At 45.9% G+C, this 22,885-nt stretch overlaps 2 protein-coding genes across 5 annotated transcripts in view; one reads left to right on the top strand and one right to left on the bottom strand.

Moving 5' to 3' along the window:
* The first annotated feature begins 796 nt into the window (after positions 1-796).
* On the top strand, positions 797-2,583 carry LOC135392037 (WD repeat domain-containing protein 83-like). Its single transcript, XM_064622657.1, has one exon. It carries the CDS (start codon positions 916-918, stop codon positions 1,882-1,884), a length of 969 nt encoding a protein of 322 aa, XP_064478727.1. The 5' UTR covers positions 797-915; the 3' UTR covers positions 1,885-2,583.
* LOC135392038 (protein dimmed-like) overlaps positions 2,377-22,885 on the bottom strand; it is a 151,936-nt gene continuing 131,427 nt past the window's right edge. For 3 of the 4 annotated variants that reach the window (XM_064622661.1, XM_064622659.1, XM_064622660.1), the window contains one exon: positions 2,377-11,556. In XM_064622661.1, coding sequence (XP_064478731.1) covers positions 10,960-11,553 — 594 coding nt within the window. In that variant the 5' untranslated portion in view covers positions 11,554-11,556 and the 3' untranslated portion in view covers positions 2,377-10,959. Of the gene's footprint in view, positions 11,557-11,944; positions 12,078-22,885 lie in introns of those variants that run through there. The other variant, XM_064622658.1, reaches the window with a different exon arrangement.

Genomic DNA, 22,885 nt, shown 5'->3' with positions numbered 1-22,885 from the left:
CAGCTATCCTCCTCCCGAGCGGATTCCGCTCGGTCTTCCACTTCACCCTTTCCTCTCCTCTCCACCACCTTTCCCTTCCCGAGAAACATGCCGCCTAATCAGGCAGGCAGACCTCTCGGGTTCCTCCCAACGACACTCCTCCTCCTCCTCCTATTGAAAGAAAGGCAGGATCGCGTCCCTTTCAGAGACCATCGTAATCCCCTCAAGACCGTGGCTTTCAGGTGCGACCTTGTTCACCTCTAGCTTCGAGCGTAGTTCAACTCTACCAAATTGGTGGCGCTGTCGAACACTATGACGTCATTTGTTTACGAACAGGGAGAGGTCTATTTTTGCTGTCTGTTGACCAGACAGAGATAAAGATAGGAGCGCTTTGCGGTTAATTGAATGTACTTGAGCAAAGCAAACAATATTACCACCACATAACAAAAGCAAGATACCGCAAAACTAGGGATGCTGACGTGTGCGTTTTTCTTGCCCCTTGTCGGTTCCGAAACTGAACCCGAACCGAAAACCCGTATTTTTCGCAGAACCGTAACTGAACCGAACCAATCAGCTCAAAAGTCGCGTTCCCGAACCGGTTCGGAGTTCGCACTTCCGCGGAGCTGAGCCCGAACCAATATACTACAGTCAATACCTGAACGTAAACCCGAACTGAACGAAAGAAAACACACACACACACACAAGGATTCCGATCCTTGGTCCTGGGATTATTTCGTAATGCCGAGCAATCTCGTTTTGGTCTTTCGTTTGCAGGCCGAAACCTCCATAAAGACGGAAGCGGCATTAATAGCGACATCGAAAGATGGCTGCGTCCATAACCACCAACATGGCGGCCAAACGGTGCTCAAATCTCTGTTTTTGAGCCATAAACTTGTGTAACCAGAAGCCTAAAAGTGTTAACAACATACACATATCATGGGAGTCCCTACAGTGAATACCCGGCAACTCGACTGTAAGCAAGGTGCGGTGCGAACGGTACGTTTCAACGTAGACGGCAACTACTGCATGACTGGTGGCAGCGACCGGACCATCAAGCTATGGAATCCCTTTCGAGGTGCCCTGCTCCTGCAGACTTTCTTGGGCCACGGCGGCGATGTCTTTGACGTACGCGGATCGTGCGATAATGCCATGATAGTATCCGCAGGATCGGACAAAACTGTCGTACTCTGGGACGTTTCGACGGGGCGCGCGACGCGAAAGATTCGAGGGCACGCCGGCTCTGTTCAGACGGTCTGTTTCAACGAAGACTCCACAGTAGCCATCTCGGGCTCTCAAGACAGCACCGTCCGAACGTGGGATCTGAGAAGTCGCGCCCGCGATCCGATCCAAGTTCTAGATCAAGCCCGCGACGCGGTGACGTCGGTTTGCGTGTCTGATCACGAGATTGTTTGCACATCCCTCGATGGATGTGTGCGGAGGTACGACTTGAGACAAGGCCAGCTGGCGGTCGACACTGTGGGCAGTCCAGCGACGCGTGCGCTGATCACGCGCGACGGCCTCTGCCTCCTGGTGGCAACCTTGGGAAAGCAGGCATGTTTGAGACTCCTGGACAAGAGCAGTGGGGAACTGCTGCAAGAGTTTAAAGGGCATCGTAATGAAGAATATTACGTTGACTGCGCCATGAGCGAGGACGACGCGATCGTGTATACCGGTTCCGAGGATGGCAGCCTTTACTGCTGGAACTTGGTCGAAGGAAAGCTCCTGGAAAAGCTGGAGCACCCGACAAAGGGTGCAGTTCATTCTGTGTCGCACCATCCAAAGAGGTCAGACATTCTGACAGCGACGGGGAAGTTGGTCTATCTGTGGCAGCTGAAGCCACTGCCGTCAGAGACTTTATCTGTGGAGGAGTTAATTGGTCCTCTACCGAAAATGGAGGATACTTAAGTGTTCCAGCTAATAGTGTTGCTGACTGGTAAAAACTGTCATACCTTTCATTGTGACAGATTGTCATGCATATGGACTTCCAGACAGGTGACTGGGTTACGTAGGCACATGTCTGTAAGTCCATGTGGTCCAAGTCTGAGGAAGGAATCTGCCGGAGTGTGTTCCACAAACACTGTACATGACACACCGCTGCTATGAGAGACTGTGTTGTGGAGGAGCTGATTGGCTCTCTGTCTAAAATGTGGTCCTTGATACGAGAGTTTTCCAGATGATTTCATCGCTGACTGGCAAACATTATACAGAAATATTTCACAAATTATATTTTGCGAGGAACGGAGAAAATGAGCCACATATTTGTGGATCCCTGATAGATTCTCATTGCGCAGGTACTCAGAGCAGTGGTACCCCCAGCGCAGTTACTTGACATGACATGCAGGACAAAATTTTTCAAATCGCCTCCCATCCGAGGTGCTGCAGAAGATAAGAACCAGATATGCTTTCAACTTTTATTTGACAACAATAATGCAACATTCTCAACAGACATTCAAGACCTTTGCTTTGTATAGGAATATGTATGTTCATATATACTTGTACGCCAGTGTATATATGTATATAGATATATAATATTTGATAGTAATATGAATGTCTTACCACAATAAAAATATCAACAAATGGGAATTGTGAATACAAAATATATTACTCTCTGACTCCAAGTACTTTTACTCTACTCGCGTTCAGTATGAAAAAACGGAACATAGCCTTGCAATGGGGGGCGCTTTCTGCTCAACGACCTGTCGTCTCCGTCTCGACTTTTGAAATTGGGGGGGGGAAAATCCTACAGGGTTGCCGGGAAGTCGCTGGGCACATCGTGTCCCAGCGTCGTGTCGTGGCTCCGCGTGCAACAAAAGACTAGTCCTTTAGCTAGACAAAGAGAGTTATCCTAGCTCAAAAATGGAATGTCTGAAACCGTCAACGCGTCTATCGTTTTGAACACATGTACGTGCCTTCGATGTCCTTTCGGTGAGCCCAGTAACAGACACACGACAATGTACGTCCCAGGGACGACACAGGGAAATCGGGAACGTCCCGGGAGACCAGAAGACGCGCAGAAGAAGAAGAAGAAAATGCCGATCTCGTCCTGCATTCCGGCAGGGTCACCACCACCTTCAATGGGCACGTATACACATACACACAAACAAACCCCCTCCCGGAGGCATTCCCGAATGCCCGTGTCGGACCCTCGTGGGGAGAGACGGGATGATGTCTTAATGCACACTATTATCACACCAATATCACAATAGAACGTGGACATTGAAAGAAAACTTTGTAGACACTATTTGATTGCACCTAAATGCATCTTTACCATTAATCGGCTCTCCAGTGAGATTGGGAACGAGAATGGAATGTTATAATCTGGTAGGGGACAATATGATGGGGGGTGGAATGCTCTCGGGGGCAGTAGTAGGTACTTTCTGACGAAGCACAGAGTCTGAATTCTCGTGGTGAAACTCGAAGGGCCTCGTGATGCATCCGAGGAGATCTGCCTGCTTCCGAAGTGCTACGCTTTGCAAAAGACTAGTCTTAACAAGATGCCGTACTGCTACGCTGAACCACATTCGCCAGCAACTTCTGCTCAGGCATTCTCTTATCACCAACAGATAACTCTTCGCCCATACCGTGTCTCACGATGCCCACATAAACATACACGTGGCGTCGCAACACGCCGTTGCGCGTTTTCCCCCCGAGCTGTGGTAGGGCAGGAGCGTACATATGGATCATTTGACATCACGCGTGTCTAGCCCAATAAGGGGATCAGTTCTACGTACCACGGCGTGTAACAACAAGACACTCTTCCTTTGAGAACAGTCTAAACAGCCACCAGGTGACGCTTTCAACAAAGGACAAACACACCAACAAGCAGTTCGGAACACGCCGAGAAGTTCGATCGCGATGGCTGCCCATTAATTTCGAGTTTGGCACATGTGGTCGGGGGACTTCTTGTCTGATCCCCGTCAATGCTACCGAACCAGTCATCTGGTCCTCGGTGTCCTATGTCCATGGCTGAAACCATCTCTGGCGAAAATGAATCAACGTAGCAGCGGGACACTCTCGTACGAATGCCGGTGCAGAGAATAGTAGTGTGTGTGGGCTGATGCAGTAAGCAATACGGAGAGAGCTCTACACGTCAGTGCGGACTACTTGACGATTTGTGTTGCCCATACGCTGCCTGCTGGTTACGTGCAAGCATTCAGGTGCAAACTATATATGCGCTTCATCTGGCAGATTATAACAGAACGGAAGCTTGCATTAGTAGTGGGAAAGCTCGTAAGAACTGGCCTCGAACCAGGAGAAGACAACAGCCTACGACAGTCGTACTGTACTACATAGATTTCAAACACGCACGCAGTTCACAGATGCGAAAAGTTTTGCCAAGCCTTCGTGGGAAAACCCCCAAAAATGATGGTGCTTCGAACAAAGTGATTGTTCAGCAATGACCTCTGCGGTCATGGGCAAACGGAGATTGCAGTATTTGGCAAACTCAACCTGAACGTCAACACAGATCGAATGGCAACTGTGCTACCCGGCATGTCACACGAGAGGTTATTATCCGTGCTATCAAGTACATTTCATATACCCAATTCATTTTAAAGTACGCCCGCGTCCTTCAGAGCCCCAGACAGACACGTTTCCTCGTACGTGAAGTAGTACATACGAGGTTTCCGAAAAAAGGTCTGGAGGTAAGACTGTTGCTTTCTGACATGTTGCCATTTTGTTTGCACGTGGAAACTGCTAATAATCTTCGATGCTTCCCATCTCAACAGGCTGCGATAGTTCTCACCACACGATAAAGTGTTAACTTCAAAATGCTATTCAGCCGCAATGCCTGTAGCACGCTCCGAGACAAAAGTCAGTAGAGTTTTTTCTCGGAGCACTGCACTTGAATGGCTGGTCCCAGACAGGTTCAGCCCTTACAGTTGATTTGACCCCAGGCTCAGGTACTCGTTCGAGCTTTTTTTTTCTCAGACCCCAGCTTTTGACAGCAATGCCATTTTATTTATTTATTTTATTTTGCTAATCTAGTTCTCTTCCACGTAATTATAGACTGGCCGAATAGAACACGTTACAAATAAGGAGATGAGCCGAGCTCGGCTAGGGAGGGCCTTGGTGTGGGGAAGCTCGGGTCCATTCGGGGCAAAGGCTGGCAAAGTTATGCCCACCCGCGCACTGCCCTAGTTTGTCTAAAGGAAATTACAACAAAGACGGGGCACCGTGTACGTACTTCTTCGAGCGGGCTTTTTTTTTAGTCTGAAAGGAAGCCATAACAGAAAATGTTGCATGCAATTTTTTACTCGCTTACTTCTTGTTTCAAAATATGTCGGTGCTCAAGCATGTGCTTACAAATGTTACAGTGCCCTGGACATATACTCTTTCAAGAACTGTCCTTTCAGGTCTGGCACCTCTGCTGATTACCCCGCAACAAATAACTTGTCATGCTGGAGTGATTATAAACGACTTCCATTAACTTCCCCGACAGGTATGAGTTTCGAATCACTTGAAGTAGAAACGAGACATATACATGAGAATTGTATCATTGATCAGCGAAAGTCAATTAAATGCCACCAGTTTCACTGTGGTTGGGTTTAAACCAGTGATGAGCCAATATCAGAATCACACTCAACGTATAGGGCCAAATTGCGCTCTGCAGTATTGTACTGCACAGTACAAGCCAGCTCATGCACAAGAACAAGCAAAGTAACACAAATAAAAAAAAAAGGAAATGTGCGAAAGAGTCAAAAGGCGGTTTACAGGCTTCCTGACGTTTTATTTACAGAAAACAGTAATAATGGTAAAAGAAATAGGAAAAATACTGAGGAAACAAAAATTAGCTTTGCAAAAATCACTACGGGGTCTGTCCGAGAAAAAAAAAAATTCGCACCTGCAGAAGTGTGTGAAGTATGTGTACTGGGCACCACATGTTCTTCATGTCTGGCGAAAAAATACTCGTATACTGGGTGCAGAGTATGCCTGAAGCGGGGCTAGGTATACTGGCATACTGGGTACAAAGTATAAGCTTCAAGCGATGCCCTCCACTGGTTTAAACACAAAATTTCGATTTTTGCCCAGCATTAAATATGACACTCTAGTTTGGGGCCTGTAATCCAAACTGCTTCCAGGAGATGTTTGTGATTGTTTAGCACATTTCTATAGATAAAACATTGAATGCAATGCCGTTATGGCATTGGCAATCTCTACTGTCGATTTCTTTAACTGTACAGTTCCAACAGCCACGGCACGTATTCTAAACAGGTTCGGCAATTCGATAATCCTGTTTCTGCTGTTTTACATATTTGCTACCCTCTATGAGTGCACAGCTTTAAAAACTGGTGGTGTTCAGATTGATTCGATTCTCGAGCACGTGTAAAGTTCACCACTCTGAGTAAACAAAAAAAAAAGAAAAAGAAGTAAGCCTGTACATAGAGCTCTCTGGATGTACGATTGCCTGTTAGCATTCAAAGGCATCCTTGAGGTAACTAGATGACGCAGCAGGATCAAATGACACGGGTTTCTGGTGCATTTTTTGAGTCAGTCTTATCAGTGACTCATTGCGTTGCCAAATGAAGCTTAACGAAAAAGCGTATACTGCGTTCTGAACCGGTTCAGGCGGTCTAAATGCTAGCTAGTAGTCACCGCTCTCAGATTTGCACCATAGACGAAAACTAGCATACTTCATGTAACCTAGATAACCAAACCAAATCCAGACAAAGCCAAGAATGCAGCTGAACGAAGTCTACCTTGCATAGTCATGTTTCTGGTGTGCTTATAAAGAAAGCCACTGCATATGTAGGGACCAGATTTATGGGCCCAGATTTAAAAGATGAGGAGGGACTCGCACAAAAATAATCTCCGGCTAATCTACTAGAGGTGCATACCTATGTGAATATAGCAAAGGATATACCTACAAAAAAGCACATGGTTTTGAATCGAAGGCTTTGTCTCATTGTCATCAATGTCGTTCACAGCTGGCACGCTCTGATTGGGCGAGACTTCTTTCCCTGCCCACTGTGCACGAATGTAATGTGGTAGTGATTTCTTACTGTGTTCTATTTTTTCCAACTCTGTTTTTTTTTATGTTGGGTCAATGGCATCGAGCTTTTAAATATTCGTGTTTTTGTCATTTTGTGTTGTCAAATAGGCTGCACGTGCAATATGCACAGTAACGCACCTTTTTTGTGAAAAAGAATGGGAGTGGATTGAAAACCAGTACTGTTTGACAATTTCCAGTGAAAGTTTCCGCAGTTCGAGCCTAGGTTCTTGCGTCACAACAGCTTACAAATATTTCTTAACCTGTTTGGTTCACTCGAGGCACAACGCTCATGAATAACTTGGAAGGTGTCCAAATCGCAGCTTTCTGATCCTTGTCAAACAGTGAATTCACTGCAGTTGCAGCATCGTCATCTTGCTGTGATCCTGTTGTCGTATCTCGAGCAGTGCAACGTCTAGGCCCAATGTTGGCTCAATATTGGTCATGCTGGCCCAACACACCAGTATTGCCGATATACAGCCAATATTGGACCAGTATATTATGCTGTTTTGACTCCCTTTCTCTGTCTTATCCCAAGCAACATAATATACTGGCCCTATATTGGCTGTATATCGGCAATAGTGGTCATTAAATTGGGCCAGTATGGCCAATATTGAGCCAACATTGGGACAAGATGTTGTGCGCTGCTTGGCATACGACAATAGGGTCACAGCATGACGATGTTGCAACTGATCACAGAATATGTTTTCTCAGTATCTTCAGCAAACAATCAATAACATCAAACTGAAAGTGCGGCAAAGTAAAAGCAAAGGCGTATCCACTTCTTGTTACGATACTTGAGCTTCTTGGCAATGAAAGAGATAGGAGACAATATAAATCTGACGTTGTAGCTGTTCCCCAGTGTTCTATAGTTCTACTGTACATGTGCATCTGTGCTAAGTCAGAGCTCTCGCTGAACTGTGGTGCAGCTAGATACTTGTGCCTCCTACGCGGTGGTGCAACTTTGTGTACAAATAAAGTTCTGTGTACGTATCTTTCCTGGCGACCTTAAATGTCCGTCATGTTACTTTTAAAAGTTGCTGCTACGGTTGCTACATTAAGTCGCTTGTACGGGGACAGTACTGCCACTAGAGAGGGTTTGTGAGTATCATGACTGACAGAGAGCTTGGCCTTTTAAAGGGGGGGGGGTGTTTGATGTCATGTGATCTCCCCCAAGGTGATAGCATGCAGAAGCATTGAGAGGTGGCCCAGCTTCTTGTCAGATGACAGTAAAAGCAGACAGTGAAAGAGAATGGAGCATCTGCTTGCTTTAGCCACGGTGACCTTTAGTAACCAATGACAACGTACAAATAAATGCATACGCAGTATTTTGCGTATAATTTTGCGCATATTACACCACCAATTAATAGCGCTTGTTTCGATTACGTATACAATCAATCGTCAATGAACTCGGTGATGTTCGAAGAATGAGACCCATCGGCAACATCCTCTGTGATTTGGCCGGTCCTAGTCTACTGGTTTTCCCGGCGATTTTAATCCAAGTGCCAGCTAAATTAATCCATGCCCCATAAAGTTTGCATGGCACGTGGATTAATTTAGCTGGCACTCGGATTAGAATCGCCGGGAAAACCTGTTGTGGTTTGTGCACCATACCCGAATGTACAACTCTTAACTGCGTAGCAAGCGGTACGACTGCGCAACTTCTAACAGACGTTCCTTGCGTTCTATTTTCTACCACGTGAAAGTGGAGGGCGGGGTACTCCCATATTTCCTGCTTTAGTACTATAAAGTAACGTGTCAAAGAAGCGAAGTGCAGATTTTGCAAAGTGGATTGTACGGGTCAGTATAGGCACACAGTCTTGTGTTGTCTCAGCAACGTTAACTATTCTACTTTAAACTTGTAAGAAGGTCTGAGCCGCGAAGGCTCAGCCCTTTTGGCCACAGTTCTCGCAGTTAGCACAGCGTCGTCTGCTTGCAGAAAATAATCTCGACACCCTTACATGTTCGGGTAAAGAAATATATATATATATATATATGTATGCTACAATGACTTCGGCTGAGAGGGGCGTACAAGAATAACAGAAATATTCAGCAATCATTCGACACTCGTCTTTCCTTTCCACACACTGTTACGCGGCAGTTTAAGGAGTTCTGGCAAAACAGTCTTGTTGTCGTCCGGTGTTTTCAGTGCAGCAACACACCTGCAAAGCTTGTAAGGCTTATCTATCACGTTTGGTAAAAAACAAAAAGCGTGAGAAAAAGATGTGAATTACAGTGAACGTGAATAAGTTCTGACATTAACGAAGCATTTGTATGCATACCTGAAAGTAACTTGAGACTAACCGCCGCTGTTGTGAACTTCGTTGTCTCTCAGAAAGCCAAGTGTATCTGCTATTTTTTAAATGTAACCTCTCTCTGATATCTATAATTTCTGTTTAAAGGACTCTGAATCACGATAACAGATACCCCGGAAACAGAATGATGCTGGGCTTTTTACTGGCCAACATATTAGTACTGGTAAATGGCAACGGTTTGGTGACCCAATGATACACTGCAGGTGGTCTACACATTGCAGACAATTAAATATTGAGTAGCCCACTGCGGTGATAATCGCTCCAAGAAATTTTGAACTATTTAATCACTGATCTCTGATCCCAGAATCTCGGATAATATGCACCAGATATCCTCATTCCAGATAATTATTCACTGACAATTGTAGGTCCAAGTCCGACATTTTTAGTGCTAGTGCTTCAAAGCAACGTTGGCTACTAGACCATTTCCAACTGTTTGATGAGTTGTGGTACTACTTCATCGGTGACACTCTCAACAGCGATGCCAAAGACATTGTGTCATCAAAGCAGTGGTGTGTGGCAATATTTAGAGCATGATGCACCATCCACCGCAGCTAAAAAGCGTCTTCTGTACTGCGAGGGGATGAACAATTTCGTTCACTCGAATACCTAAGGCCAGTCCAAAACTTGACAGGTGTGTTGCTGCACCACACTGCAAGATTTTGCTAGAACCCTGAAACCGTATTCAGGCGAAGGCAGTTTCTAGTCTTGTGTAATATCTGCAGCAACCATATACAGCAGCATATATCTGAGACAAGCAAAATATAGCCTGCTGCGCTGTGACTGCTACCCTCCAGAAAATGGCTAAAGTATTTGACAAGATGAACCAACAAAACAATAACAATAAAGCTCAAAAACAAAAAGCATATCGACAACAAAAATGACACTCGTCGACTCTCGTATGGAAACAGTATTCGCCTCACTACAGATACGCGGTGTCGCTAGCGAAACGTGGCCAGAAGGCTTCACACAATGACTTGCAGTTCTTTTAGAGAGCCGCAGACGACATACTGGGCACTGGGCTGTTTGATTGTTGTACGGGATGGCTTTCAGAAATGTGGAGTGCCGCAATGAGCTTTGCCGATTGTTATATAGCATGCACGTGACACCACGCAACGTAACCCATTAGCGGAATATCTACAACACAAAATATCATTGTCACGTGGCGCAGTCCCAGTTACACCCTGATCCATGATAGCCTGTCACTGATATGGAGAAACCTCATGGACGAGTGACTTCAAATTGTGTCTGATCCATCACGAAGCGAAAATTTAGCGAGCGAAGTGTTTTAACCGAAGTTGTTGTTGCCCAACATCTTTTTTTTTTCTTCCCAAAACTGCAGGCTCCACATCCCTGACAATTAACAAAGAGTGGCACCCCTGGTGGCTGCATGGGAACAAGTATGACAGCCACAGCGCCCCCATATGTCATCTGACTGAACTACAACTGAGGAAGCCAACAAGGCCCAACATTCGAGGCTCCACGTTGAACACAGTGCACCACAATGCAGTCCTTTTCTGCCAGTGAAGTTTGCGAAACGGAAACATGAATAAAATGTCAAGCCTTTCTCAATGAAATGAATCTTGGTGAAACCGAGAAAGGATCAAACAACAAGATGGCTGCGCAAATCGGAACCCAAAAACGATGTCGCTGTCGATGCGGTTGGCTGTGCCTCCACCGTCAAAGGGCTTCGTCGCTCACTGGGAGATCGTCGTCTTTGAGCTCGTCTTCGTCGTCTTCGTCGTCCTCGTCGTCGTTGTTCTGTCTGTCAACGTCGTCTTCGTCCGCAGGGCAGAACTCGTAGGGCCTCGGTTCGCCGCGAATGTCGCAGATGACGTTTGTGAGAGCCATGATGTAGTTCTTGGCCAGGGTGAGCGTCTCAATCTTTGAGAGTTTCCTCTCCATGGCCACGTGTGGAATGACTTCTCGCAACGCCTGGAAGGCGTCGTTGAGACTGTGCATGCGCATGCGCTCTCGCTCGTTGCTTTCGAGGCGCCGTAAGTTGCGTTCCCGGGCTGACAACGTCGTTCGTCGTCTGCGACCTGAACTCGGCGTCCCTGTCCTTCGCGGTTGCTTGACGTTGTTGTTGTTGGTGGTGCTGGTGGTGTCGTCGCAGACGGAGGAAGACGAAGACTCGTCGTTGGAGTCCGCGGATCTTTTTCTCCGATCGGGGAGGATTCGTCCCTGGGGCTGCTGGGCTTCGGCGGGCCAGTCGGCCGCCGTGGTCAACGGGTCCTCCTGGGACGACATGTCGTCGCCGCGTGACCTCACCATGCCCTGCGGTTTCGAACGAACATGTTAGTTCGTTATGTCATGTCAATACTATACCGGATAAATATAACCTAAATGTTCACTGTACAGGGTGTTACCCTATAAAAGTCTACCCGCGCCGGCATGCCGTGCTCGCCAATTACTCAATGCAGGCGGTACAATGTGTTGCCTACGTATAAAACTCATAAGGACATTCCATCATGGTAAATATCGAAGTGATTGAGCACCGTAACGCAAAGTTATAGCGCAAAACGTGAGGTTCCCGTAGTCAAAACAGCCAAGATGGCGCCTCTCAGTTAGCAGACGACATCCCTTTTGGGTGTCGTCTGCTGAGTATGCGTCGGCATTTTTCGTTCCTCACGTTGCTTAGTTCTGAGGAAAATAGGACAGTTACACGAAAGCGAAATGAAAACTGCAGTTCCATCCGGCTGGCAGGATATGCGACACGTTGTCGTGTGGGGAGCAGCATGTCAAGTGCTCTTCTCAACGCCGCCATCTTGTTTGTTTTGACTATGGGAATTGCACGTTTTGAGTTATAACTTCGTGCTGCGGCACTCAATCCCTTTGAAATTTACCAAGATTAATTGTCCTTATGAGCTTTATATAAAGATCGCACAATGTGCCACCTGCATTGAGTAATTGGCGAATACGGCATGGCGGCACGGGTAGACTTTTATAGGGTAACACCCTGTACTTTATAGCGTGCATGTTGTAATAAACCATTTATCAACGTGTCACAAACCCTCTCCACGCAGTCTAGTTTTTATGTGAAGATGCCGTTCAGGAAGCCCGAAAGAACTCGGACTACCGTGCGAAGTTTCGCCTTTAATTAACGATACTGACGCTTTCCAATATGTTCGTGCTGCCAAGAACACTATACTTCGTCTGCAGTGCAGACTCAAGGATATAAGAAAGATCTCCTCCTTCTCCAGTAGGCAATGAATTGGCTTTTTTTTTAATCAAATGAAATGGCTCTAACAGAATTTGGAATGACCTCTCCAAAGAGAAATTGCGCGCGATCTCTCGTCGTATAGCACTGGACGTACTTCGCCACTTTCGTTTTTTTTTTGTTTTTTTCTTTTTGGCCTGCCAATTTGAAGTATTATGGCACCGGAAGGTCATCCGATCTAAATAACGCAAAACGAGCAAAAGGATGGTGACATTTATGGGGGATTTTTGTAATGTCTGTAGTAAAAGCAAGTGCAGAAGGCTCTACTAATCAGAGCCGGCCCGAGGCGAATTACCGCAGGGGCAGGACAAGCGTGAAGCCCACGCTTTCCACGGCCACGGGCTAAAAAAATGTTACAACACGGGCGCCCGGGGCGGCTGCCCCTCTCCTCCCCCCCCCACACGCCCCTCGAAACTGCTCCGCTACTAATATTAGTCGAACTCAATGTAATTCAATTACTGTGACGCTTCGAGACCCAAACTCCAAAACCTGCGAAGGACGCCAAAAGCTGCAGCAGAAGAAAGTTCTTGGACAATAACAGTGTTTTATTATTTACACATACACATATCTTATCGGTAGATGCGTATCTTATTATTTATATGCACTATTTACACGGGTACCCATCTGCTCGTACCAAGCTATTCTGCAGAAAAGACTGGAATTAAGCACCACCTCTTTTAGACTAGCTAGAAATTAACCCGCGTCGTTTTTTTTAGTCCTTTATAGAGATTGTTTAATAAAAAAAGCAACTACAAGATGACTAATTACCTAAAATTCATTAATTAATCCCTTAATTAAAGGATTTCGGGCAAAAGCGAGATAGCATAATGGAAGACAGTCCTCGTTGAAAATCATTCCGTTAAAAACGGAACGATAATCCTGAAATAATCCTGAAACCGAAATCGCGTCGATCGGGAGCGCAGGGGGTACAGCGTCCGTTCAACGTCAGAGGGCCACGTGGTTTGGAGCGATGCAGAGAGCGATGCAGCGCCGTATATGCCAAAGGGAGTCTGGCCATTAGGAGGAGCCTAAGAAAAAGGGCTCGACCTGTCAATCAAATTGAGCGCTTTTCATTGGCTGCTGTTTTCTATGCGGGCTGCCATGACACCAAAATTTTCCCGAAAATGGCGGCGTACCTCGGAACGGCGAAGCGAGGATTTCATGAGTCAAAGCAACGGTGTGGGCGTAGTTGCTACATGCTGACACACAAAAAAAAACAGCGCAGAAACGGGACGTGAAGTATACAGGGTGTTCAAAATTAAGCTTTCACTAGCACTTTATAAATAGGCGAACAAAAGAAAACTGGTGCTAGTTTTTCTGTTCCTTGAGTAAGAAACAGGTGCTACATAATTAGCGGCACCTGTTTCTTACACAAGTAGCGTAAAGTTATCATCCGGTTTCCTGTCATCGCTGTGTTTGCGTAGCGCTCGTGAAAGCTTAATTTTGAACACCCTGTATAGACAAACAAAGCGCTGTCATGACATTTTTCCCCCCCCCCACAAATTACTTCTATTTTATTCCGTAAGTGTACATTCTGTTGCGATTATCTCGCAAATCACCTTTAAATTACGCTCCGGCGTCGATATTTACGTAAAAAAAAAAAATGTTTCGTCGTCCTCGTTAAGCCTTGTAAAGACAGCGATCGCCAGACGGCGCTACTATACCGCGTTACTACGGCGACTGGTTGAATCCCGCACCGCTTCCGGCGCACGTCAAAAGAACCCCATAGCGGCACGTGCAACATGTCGCCGCACTGCGCAGACAAACCTTATGTGTAGCGTCACGGTACCATCACCACGGTACCATCACGGTACCATCATAATTTATTATTATTAATCCAAAAAAGGGCTGCCAGGTACACGTACACAGAGAGAAAAAAAGGGGGGAACTGGTGTACCGAAGAGGGGAGCAATGAAAAAAAAGGGGGGGGGGGTGACGGGGGAATTCCCTTCACCTCACGTCACCCCCCCCCCCTTTTTTTTTTCATTGCTCCCCTCTTCGGTACACCGGTTCCCCCCTATTATTATTATTATTAATCCCGACTTTAGATGTCATCGCAGCGAGAGAGGGTTTTCCCGGGTTGTTGGCCCTGGACACACGCGATTCCCCCCTGCGATACACCCCTGAGCGCGGCCGACTACTGCAAGCAGTTCCATTACCACCATAGGAGGCATTCAACAGTTTTTTCTTTATCTAAGGGGTGTCGGCTAGAGAACACTACACATATCTAGACATCTGCACAGAGATAAAGTGATCATCATCATACAGGGTGTTAAGCTTTCACTAGCACTTTATAAATAGGCGAACAAAAGAAAACTGGTGCTACTTTTTCTGTCCCTTGAATAAGAAACAGCTTCTACATAATTAGCGGCACCTGTTTCTTACACAAGTAGCGTAAAGTTATCATCCGGTTTCCTGTCATCGCTGTGTTTGCGTAGCGCTCTTGAAAGCTTAATTTTGAACACCCTGTATATGGCTTTGGACATTCTTGGAAACAGTCTTATGGACAAAAAAATAATAAAAAGAAAAGAAAAAAGAAAAAAAGAAAGAGAAAAAGAAAGAGAGAAGCAAATGAAAGAAACCTTGTCGTTGCTTCCGGTGTATTCTCTGCGCACATAATGAAGAGAAAGTGTTGATTGAATTACGGCACAACTGACGTATGCACAGAGGGCGCCCGAGGCTCTTTCGCTCCAGCTAATTGGAAACATCAACGCAACTACGGCGCGCACCAATATCTCAAGAGACACATATTAATTTGATATCGCAGCTCTTGTTAGACCCTAAGCGTGGGACCTCGTGCGCGACCTCAGGGAAAAGACCTTGTCCGGTGCGGCCCAAATCTGCGAGTTGAGGCGGAACCTAGGTCCGTGTCCCTTGCGTTGCAATCCAATCCAATCCAATCCAATCCCTGTGTGTCATTCCGACGTACATATGCGCTGTATCAATACGCGGTCAGTCCGCTGTATTATGTTACATAATGCAGCATCTGTATGGCTGCTACTCCGAATCAATATGTGTACATATATACTGGTATTGATTCCGTGTGCGTATAGTTGCGATACAGACTCCTTGCCCTTGGGTGCGGAACACGCAGAAATCGTCGGGAGAGGGAATGGAAGAAGAAGAAGGAATGAGGGAGGGAATGAGGGAGAGGCAAAGGGGGTTTGCATTAGTTTGTAAGGAGGTCCGTTGTCCCTCTCCTAACGCCCAAGTTCCGAATCTGAGGTTCGAGTCAGTCGCGTCTTTTAAAAGACGCGACTGAAATGCAACTGTGTGCGTAAACAAACACAAGAATACAAAATATATATCCAAAATATACTGAGGGTCTACTTGGGCCCGGTTCCACCCGATACCTATCACACCCTCTGGGCTCGTTGAACACGATTCTCACAGAATAGACCTCTACCCGAGAAACGTCATCATGACGTTGGTAGACAGACCGAAACCGAAACAAATCGGAAGGGGAGGGCTGGATTCCACGAATGGTGACTTTCGGGCTCGACCGTATTCGCCTCCTAGCTTCGAGCGTAGTAGTTCATCTCTAACAAACTGGTGGCGCTGTCGAACACTATGACGTCATTTGTTTTGCAAAACAGGGAGAGCTCTCTATTATCTTATACCAATATGTCAAAAAATCGCACGGAAACGTTACAGACAACAGCGCCATCTCCAACGCAGATGCCTTGAACGACAGCATGATGGGGTGTTTCAAAATTGAGTCAGTGCACCAGACACGTCTTGCCATACACACACGTAAAGAAGTCATGCGTAATGTTGATAAAACCCTTCATTTTTCCGTTCTAAATATAGCCATACCGCGTGAGTCGTTCTGGGAAGAGATTGATCAGCGGTCCGTGCACACTAGCCGAGTTTCTTCGAATTCAATTACTCCCACAATCCCATTCAACGCGATCCGAGTTTCTTGGGAAGAAACCTCAATAAGATCGGAGGCACTTCATTGACTGAAAGGTCATCTTCAAACATTAACAGAACCGGACAGAGTATAGGTACGCATTTTATTAGCAGTTCGCAGTCACTTTTAAACCTTTTAAAAAGAATGCGAGCAATTCGGTGGCACGGTACAAGTTGCCCAGGTACAAGGTTTTTGGCTCAGCAGGATGTTAGGTATGTCCTCGTCCGCGCGTGACAGTAAGCTGTACGAGATTAAAGGTAGTCTAAACACCGGTCGTACTGTGGCGTCTCTCATGACAGTACGTCTCATGACAATACGAGATTAAACGTAGTCTAAACACCGGTCATACTGTGGCGCCTCTCATGACAGTACGTCGTTTTCTTCCGAAATAAAACACGCATCAATCAATCACTTCTCAATGAATCAAGTTTCACTCAACCAATAATCAATCAATTTTCAATTTACCAAGACCAATTCTCATTCAATCAATTTTAAATCTTTCAAATCTCAGCGAAGTAATTCTTCATCGGCGAAGACTCCTCTTACATACAGACATCACAAGCCAGACTTACGGGATATGACTTCATTGCATATTCGTTCGGGACATCACGGACTTACGGGCCATGAAGACAGATAAGATAAGACGGGCATTGTTCCAAGCAGTGACCGGATATAACACGCACGGAGTGGCGCGGAAAACACATTGTCTTGACGCGTGCTGAAAATAAAGTCGCCCCATCTTTGCAACACCTGGAATATACCTGGTCTTATCGCATAAATACAGGCACGTGTTTGCATACTTGAGAACGATGTATACGAAGATTACGAGTGGATGGGTTCTTATACATTTCGAAGTAATAGACAAACTTTTTCTTTTCGCAGGACTATCAGGACTACTACACGTGCCAATCATTATCTCATTCATGTAAGGTTAATTCACAATTAAGAGAAAGATAATTTTGCCATTGATTCAGTTAAAACAGAGAATAAAGTCTGATTCACACCGCTGCGTTTATGGTTGCGCCTGCGTGTTACGCCCGCTGACAGCGGATCATTAGTGAGTTTTAGTACAGTGAACCCTCGTTATTATGACCATGGTAGTTTCCGAAAATTTTGGTCATAATGCGGAATTGTCATATTAACGGGGGGGGGGATTTCGAGAGGTTTCACTGCATTGTTCCCCAGACGTATATGGTCGTAAAGCGCGTATGTCAGATTATCGGGGGTCATATTAACGAGCGTTCACTGTGTATCGTTACGCTATCACCTTTGCGCACGTAAGGGATAGCGTTGGTGTTTCTGCGCACGCGCAATACATAAACAGAGCTTCGCGCATTGCGCACAACCACCACGCCACGCTATATCCTTTACGCACGCAAAGGCGGCAGCGTACGATATACAGTGAACCCTCGTTAATATGACACCCGATAATCTGACATACGCGTTTTGCGACCATATACTTCTGGGGAACAATGCAGTGCAACCTCTGCAAATCCCCCCCCCCCCCCGTTAATATGACAATTCCGCATTGTGACCAAAATTTTCTGGAACGACCATATGGTCATAATAACGAGGGTTCACTGTAGTAAAACAAACTACAGTGAGCCCTCGTTATTATGACCATGGTCGTCCCCGAAGAATTTGGTCACAATGCGGGATCGTCATGTTAACGGGGGGAATTTGCAGAGGTTTCACTGCATTGTTCCCAAGGAGTATGGTCGTAAAGCGCGTATGTCAGATTATCGGGGGTCATATTAACGAGGGTTCACTGTATATTGCAACGGAACATCCTTCTGGATGGAACGAAAGGTAGTACACGTAAAACGCTGTACGCAGACCCCGGTATTCCCGTTTGCGAAATAAATAACTTTCCTGGTCGCTTAGTAAGCGTGTACATTACATTCGCAGCCGCAGGACAATGGCTATTACGTGCCGCGTGTCCCATGATGTCAAGTCCAAACAGGATTACGTAGCCATTACAATCAATTCTTACGTATATTTATAGGACCCGTACACGCGTGGCTCGCATATCCTTGAAGCGGGGTAGTGTTGGGCTAGTTGGTATAGTTTATACCCATGAATGGAGAAAAACGCGCAAATACGACGAGGACAAGGAGGTGTAGCAGGACAGGTGCTGGTCCTGCGTGATTAATTCTCTCTCTTTTTTTCTTCGTCGGCTTTGTGCGTTTTTGTCGCTCTCGCATATCCTTATTTATTAGTATATATATCCTCTCTCCTTCGCTGTCGATGCTAAGAGAGGTCCGCCTACGTGCCACCTATTCCTGATTTCTTCTTATGCCGTGGTGACGCCGCGAAGTAACTGTGGCTATAAGCGGCAAACAGACGTGGACAGATGGAGAGAGGACACCAGGAAGGAGCATGGGGTTAGTGTCACGTATCGTACACGGGTAACACCACAAAACTGTTGACAAAACAGAATTACCGCATTTTGAAATATATTCGATATATTGCAGTAGTTGATGGCGGATGGTTACAAGCTGACGACGAGGACGCAAGAATACTATGCGAAACTACGCATGGGGCTCTAGAGCGGTAATAAATTGAACGAATTGAAAAAAAAAATTCGTTCAATTGTTTGTGTTCTTCGGCATCTCGTGGCTTGTGTTGCGTTTTTCTGTTTCGCGTTTCAGCCCCAGGACAGTTACCTGCCATCGAATAAATATGCATTCAGAAGCGCCACATTTCCTTGCGGGTAGCTGTACTCGGAGTAACCCGGAAGTGACGTCACTTCGTCTTACGGTCACGTGCACTATATTTTGCCTCCGATTTGAACTCTCCCAACCTCACTATACTCCAGGATTCCGGGGGGTTCCATCTCCGGGGCCCAAGGCCCGACCCAAGGTCCGGCAGTTGCTAATCCCAGGAGACGTTAGGAGGGGGTAGCGTGGCAGGGCCCATCCTCGGGGCCCGTAATTTCTCTCGCCGGCCCTGGACACGGTACTTCGGAAGCCCTGTTATCAACGGACTACTAAACACTCACTAAAAATAGAAGGAAATACACAAGGACACTTGTGTGTACGCCACGTGACTTGCTATACGTTCCGCGATGGAGTCATCGGGAGTCCATTGAGGTCCAGAGTGACCAATAGAGAGCTTCGGCAAGCCGCCGATAACGTGATCTGAGGGGTGGGCATATTTCGTAATAGACCCCTACCCGAGAAACGTCATCATGACGTTGGTAGACAGACTGAAACCGAAACACGTCGGAAGGGGGGGGGGGGCTGGGTTCCACGGATGGGCACTTGTTCGCTGCCTCCTTTTGAAAGAAAAGTAGGACCGAAGGTCGCGTCCCTTTCAGGGGCCATCGTAATCCTCTCAAGACCGCGGCTTTCAGGCGCGACCTTGTTCGCCTCTAGATGCGAATGTAGTTCAACTCAAATAGACGACTTCAGAAAATCCCAACGCTCTTTGCGGACGCATTGCATCCTGGGCGATTGCTGAGCGCGGTCACGAAGAATATTCCTTCATATCTCGCTTTCCCTGACCTTGACACGTCGTGGACAAGGGACCGGTAGGGGAGAGTTTGGAGGCCACCCGTTTCTTTCGTATTAGTAAACTCCCACAGTTCAAAGCGACGCTAAGCACTCTGGGATTTTCTGAACTCGTCTATTGGTGGCGCTGTCGAACACTATGACGTCACTTGTTTACAAACAGAGGGAGGTCCATACTTCCCAGAAATCAGTATTATAAGACTAATACGTAGTAATTCTCAGGCATTATAATAGATAATACTAATGCATGTGTGTGTGTAATACTAATAGTACACACCTCGGGGGTTCTCGAGGAAGAAAAGGCAGAAATACGCACCCTGTGCGCTACTTATCGCGACAGGCAATTCTCCAATCACGTTTTGATATGTTCTCAAAGACACAGCCACCTAGTGCATGCCTACGTATACACGGTCTTCGAAGAAGGCTGAGAGTGAATGAGAATAAGCTCTCCAATCTGACGAGATAGCGCTGACACCTTGTTCTCAGTGTGTAGTGTCTTGAATTTGTTCAGTCTGGACGATAAAAAAAAAAAAAAAAGGTGCGCTATTGTGCGACCGCGTGCATGGTGTAACCGCGTGCAAGAGCCACTGGACGCACTGCTTTCAGACGACAATGGCTCTCTATAAGTGGGATGACTCATCGTTAGGGACACTGAAATAGAAGGAATGCAGGGAAGCCTCTAGTAACCTCTGGTGTTCAGTTTACTCTCTTTTGGGGGGAATTTGGGGTAAGCGCATAGGGTTGCCACCAGGCCGGTATTATACCGGCACGGCCGGTTATTTGCTCGCTCTGCCGGTTGCCGGTAGGAAGGTGATACCGGCAGCCTTTTGCCGGTATTTGTGGCACACAACACCTTTCATAGGGCCTTTTACGGGGTTTTCCTTCCAACGTTCCACTACAGCTTGAATATAGATCTGGAGCACAGACCCAACTCCGTAGTCGTCAGTCGTTTTCTTAGTTATTTCTTATTATTATCATTGTTGTCTTGAGCCAATACGCTCGTTCTTTCTCTCTCTCTCTCTCTCTGTATATTCTCCACCTCTCACTTACTTTCTCTTCCCCGCGAACATTTCCTCCTTTCCCTCTATTCCACCTCCTCTCCCTCAGCCGGTATTTTTCACTACGAAAGGTGGCAACCCTATTAAAGCGCATAACATAGGGGCCTCGTCCGTGGGAGAGAAGAAATTGCAAATTACTGATAAAAGTGCACCGGTGACGCTCGTTAGGTCACAATTACGACCTCTCGGTATAGGTATTACATCTTGTAGAGTATTATCATATTCAAGGTGTAGGGAGTGACTTTTTCGGGTTAAACCCGATTCCGCCCGGTTATTCCCCCCCGAACTGACCTCCGACCAATTCGGGTTAAACCCGATTTCTGCCCGAATTCCAGTCACTATGAAATCCTCAAGTGACGTTTCCACTGAAGACGAACAAAGGTCGCCACGGGTAACGCATGTAAGAATGGGTCGCTTACGTTCCCAGCAATACACCCATCTGTGGTCAACACGGTCTATGCCTTCGGGAATTACCGCTGGGAGCTCTCGATTCCGAAAAAAAAAAAGAAAAAGAAAAAGAAAAGAAGAATAGGAAAGAACTTAATAGACTAGAGGAGAAACAAAAACACCCGACAACACCCGGAGACACAATTATCGCCCGATTTCTACCCGAATTACAGATTTAAGAATAGCGCCCGATTTTTACCCCCCCGAATCTGAGAAAGGCATTTAACCCGAAAAAGTCACTCTCTATGTATAGAGGAGTTCGAACCTCGATATACATAGCGAAACTCGATATAACGAAATTCGCGATACAGAGAAATAATTTGTAAATATTCCGTGCCGCAATTGGCTACTTTATTTCGTCGGGCGCTGACGTCATCGCTCGGACGCCCTTTCCACTCCAGTAAATTTTAGTATGGGCCCGATAGACGGCTTTTGCGGGCCAGATAAGCCTCCGACGGCGAAGGTCATGCGATCCTTAGGCGCGCGGTTACGGTGTCTCCTCATTCGCATAGCAAAAATGCAGCGACGGATATTTCATCGTACGTGCTCCTTTCAGGGATTTTAAAAACCGAATTAGTTTCCAACGAGGATTGTCTCCCCTTCTGTTATCTCACTTCTTGCCCCCCGAAGACCCTAATTAACGCGTTAATTAGTGAAGTTGAGGTAATTATAGTCATCTTGGAGTTACATATATTCTCTTGGAAAGGATGTCCACATGACCGTATAATTTAACAACAACAACAAAAAGAAAGAAAACATCAATGCTGCTCTCATAATTTTTCTTTCGTTTAAAAAACGCGTTAATTAGGCAATTTGAGGTAATTAAAGTCATCTTGTAGTTACATGTACTCTCTTGGAAAGGATGTCCACATGACCGTATAATTTAACAACAACAACAAAAAGAAAGAAAACATCAATGCTGCTCTCATAATTTTTCTTTCGTTTAAAAAACGCGTTAATTAGGCAATTTGAGGTAATTAAAGTCATCTTGTAGTTACATGTACTCTCTTGGAAAGGATGTCCACATGACCGTATAACTCAACAACAACAACAAAAAAGAAAACATCAATGCTGCTCTCATAATTTTTTTTTCGTTTAAAAAACGCGTTAATTAGGGAATTTGAGGTAATTAAAGTCATCTTGTAGTTACATATACTCTCTTGGAAAGGATGTCCACATGACCGTATAACTCAACAACAACAACAACAACAAAAAAAAAAAGAAAACATCAATGCTGCTTTCATAACTTTTGTTTTTTCTTTGAAAAATCAGTTGCGGACCAAAACAAAACACTGTGTATATATTATGTATTTGCAAAATACAAAATTTGCTTTTCAGGAATTTTGAGGAAGCAACGGCTCAATGGCATATCGGGAGAAAGACGATAGTAATGGTGACGCCCGATAAACGAAAAATGCGTAGATAGAATTAAAAAGATAACAAAAAGAAAATACTA

Source organism: Ornithodoros turicata, chromosome 4 (genome assembly GCF_037126465.1).
Source record: "Ornithodoros turicata isolate Travis chromosome 4, ASM3712646v1, whole genome shotgun sequence".
In the NCBI taxonomy this organism is placed as follows: domain Eukaryota; kingdom Metazoa; phylum Arthropoda; class Arachnida; order Ixodida; family Argasidae; genus Ornithodoros; species Ornithodoros turicata.
This window is presented reverse-complemented; position numbering and strand designations above follow the sequence as displayed.

Bases quoted from the DNA above. Each gene is read 5' to 3' on its own strand.
- LOC135392037 (XM_064622657.1), top strand. From the start codon at position 916: ATGGGAGTCCCTACAGTGAATACCCGGCAACTCGACTGTAAGCAAGGT.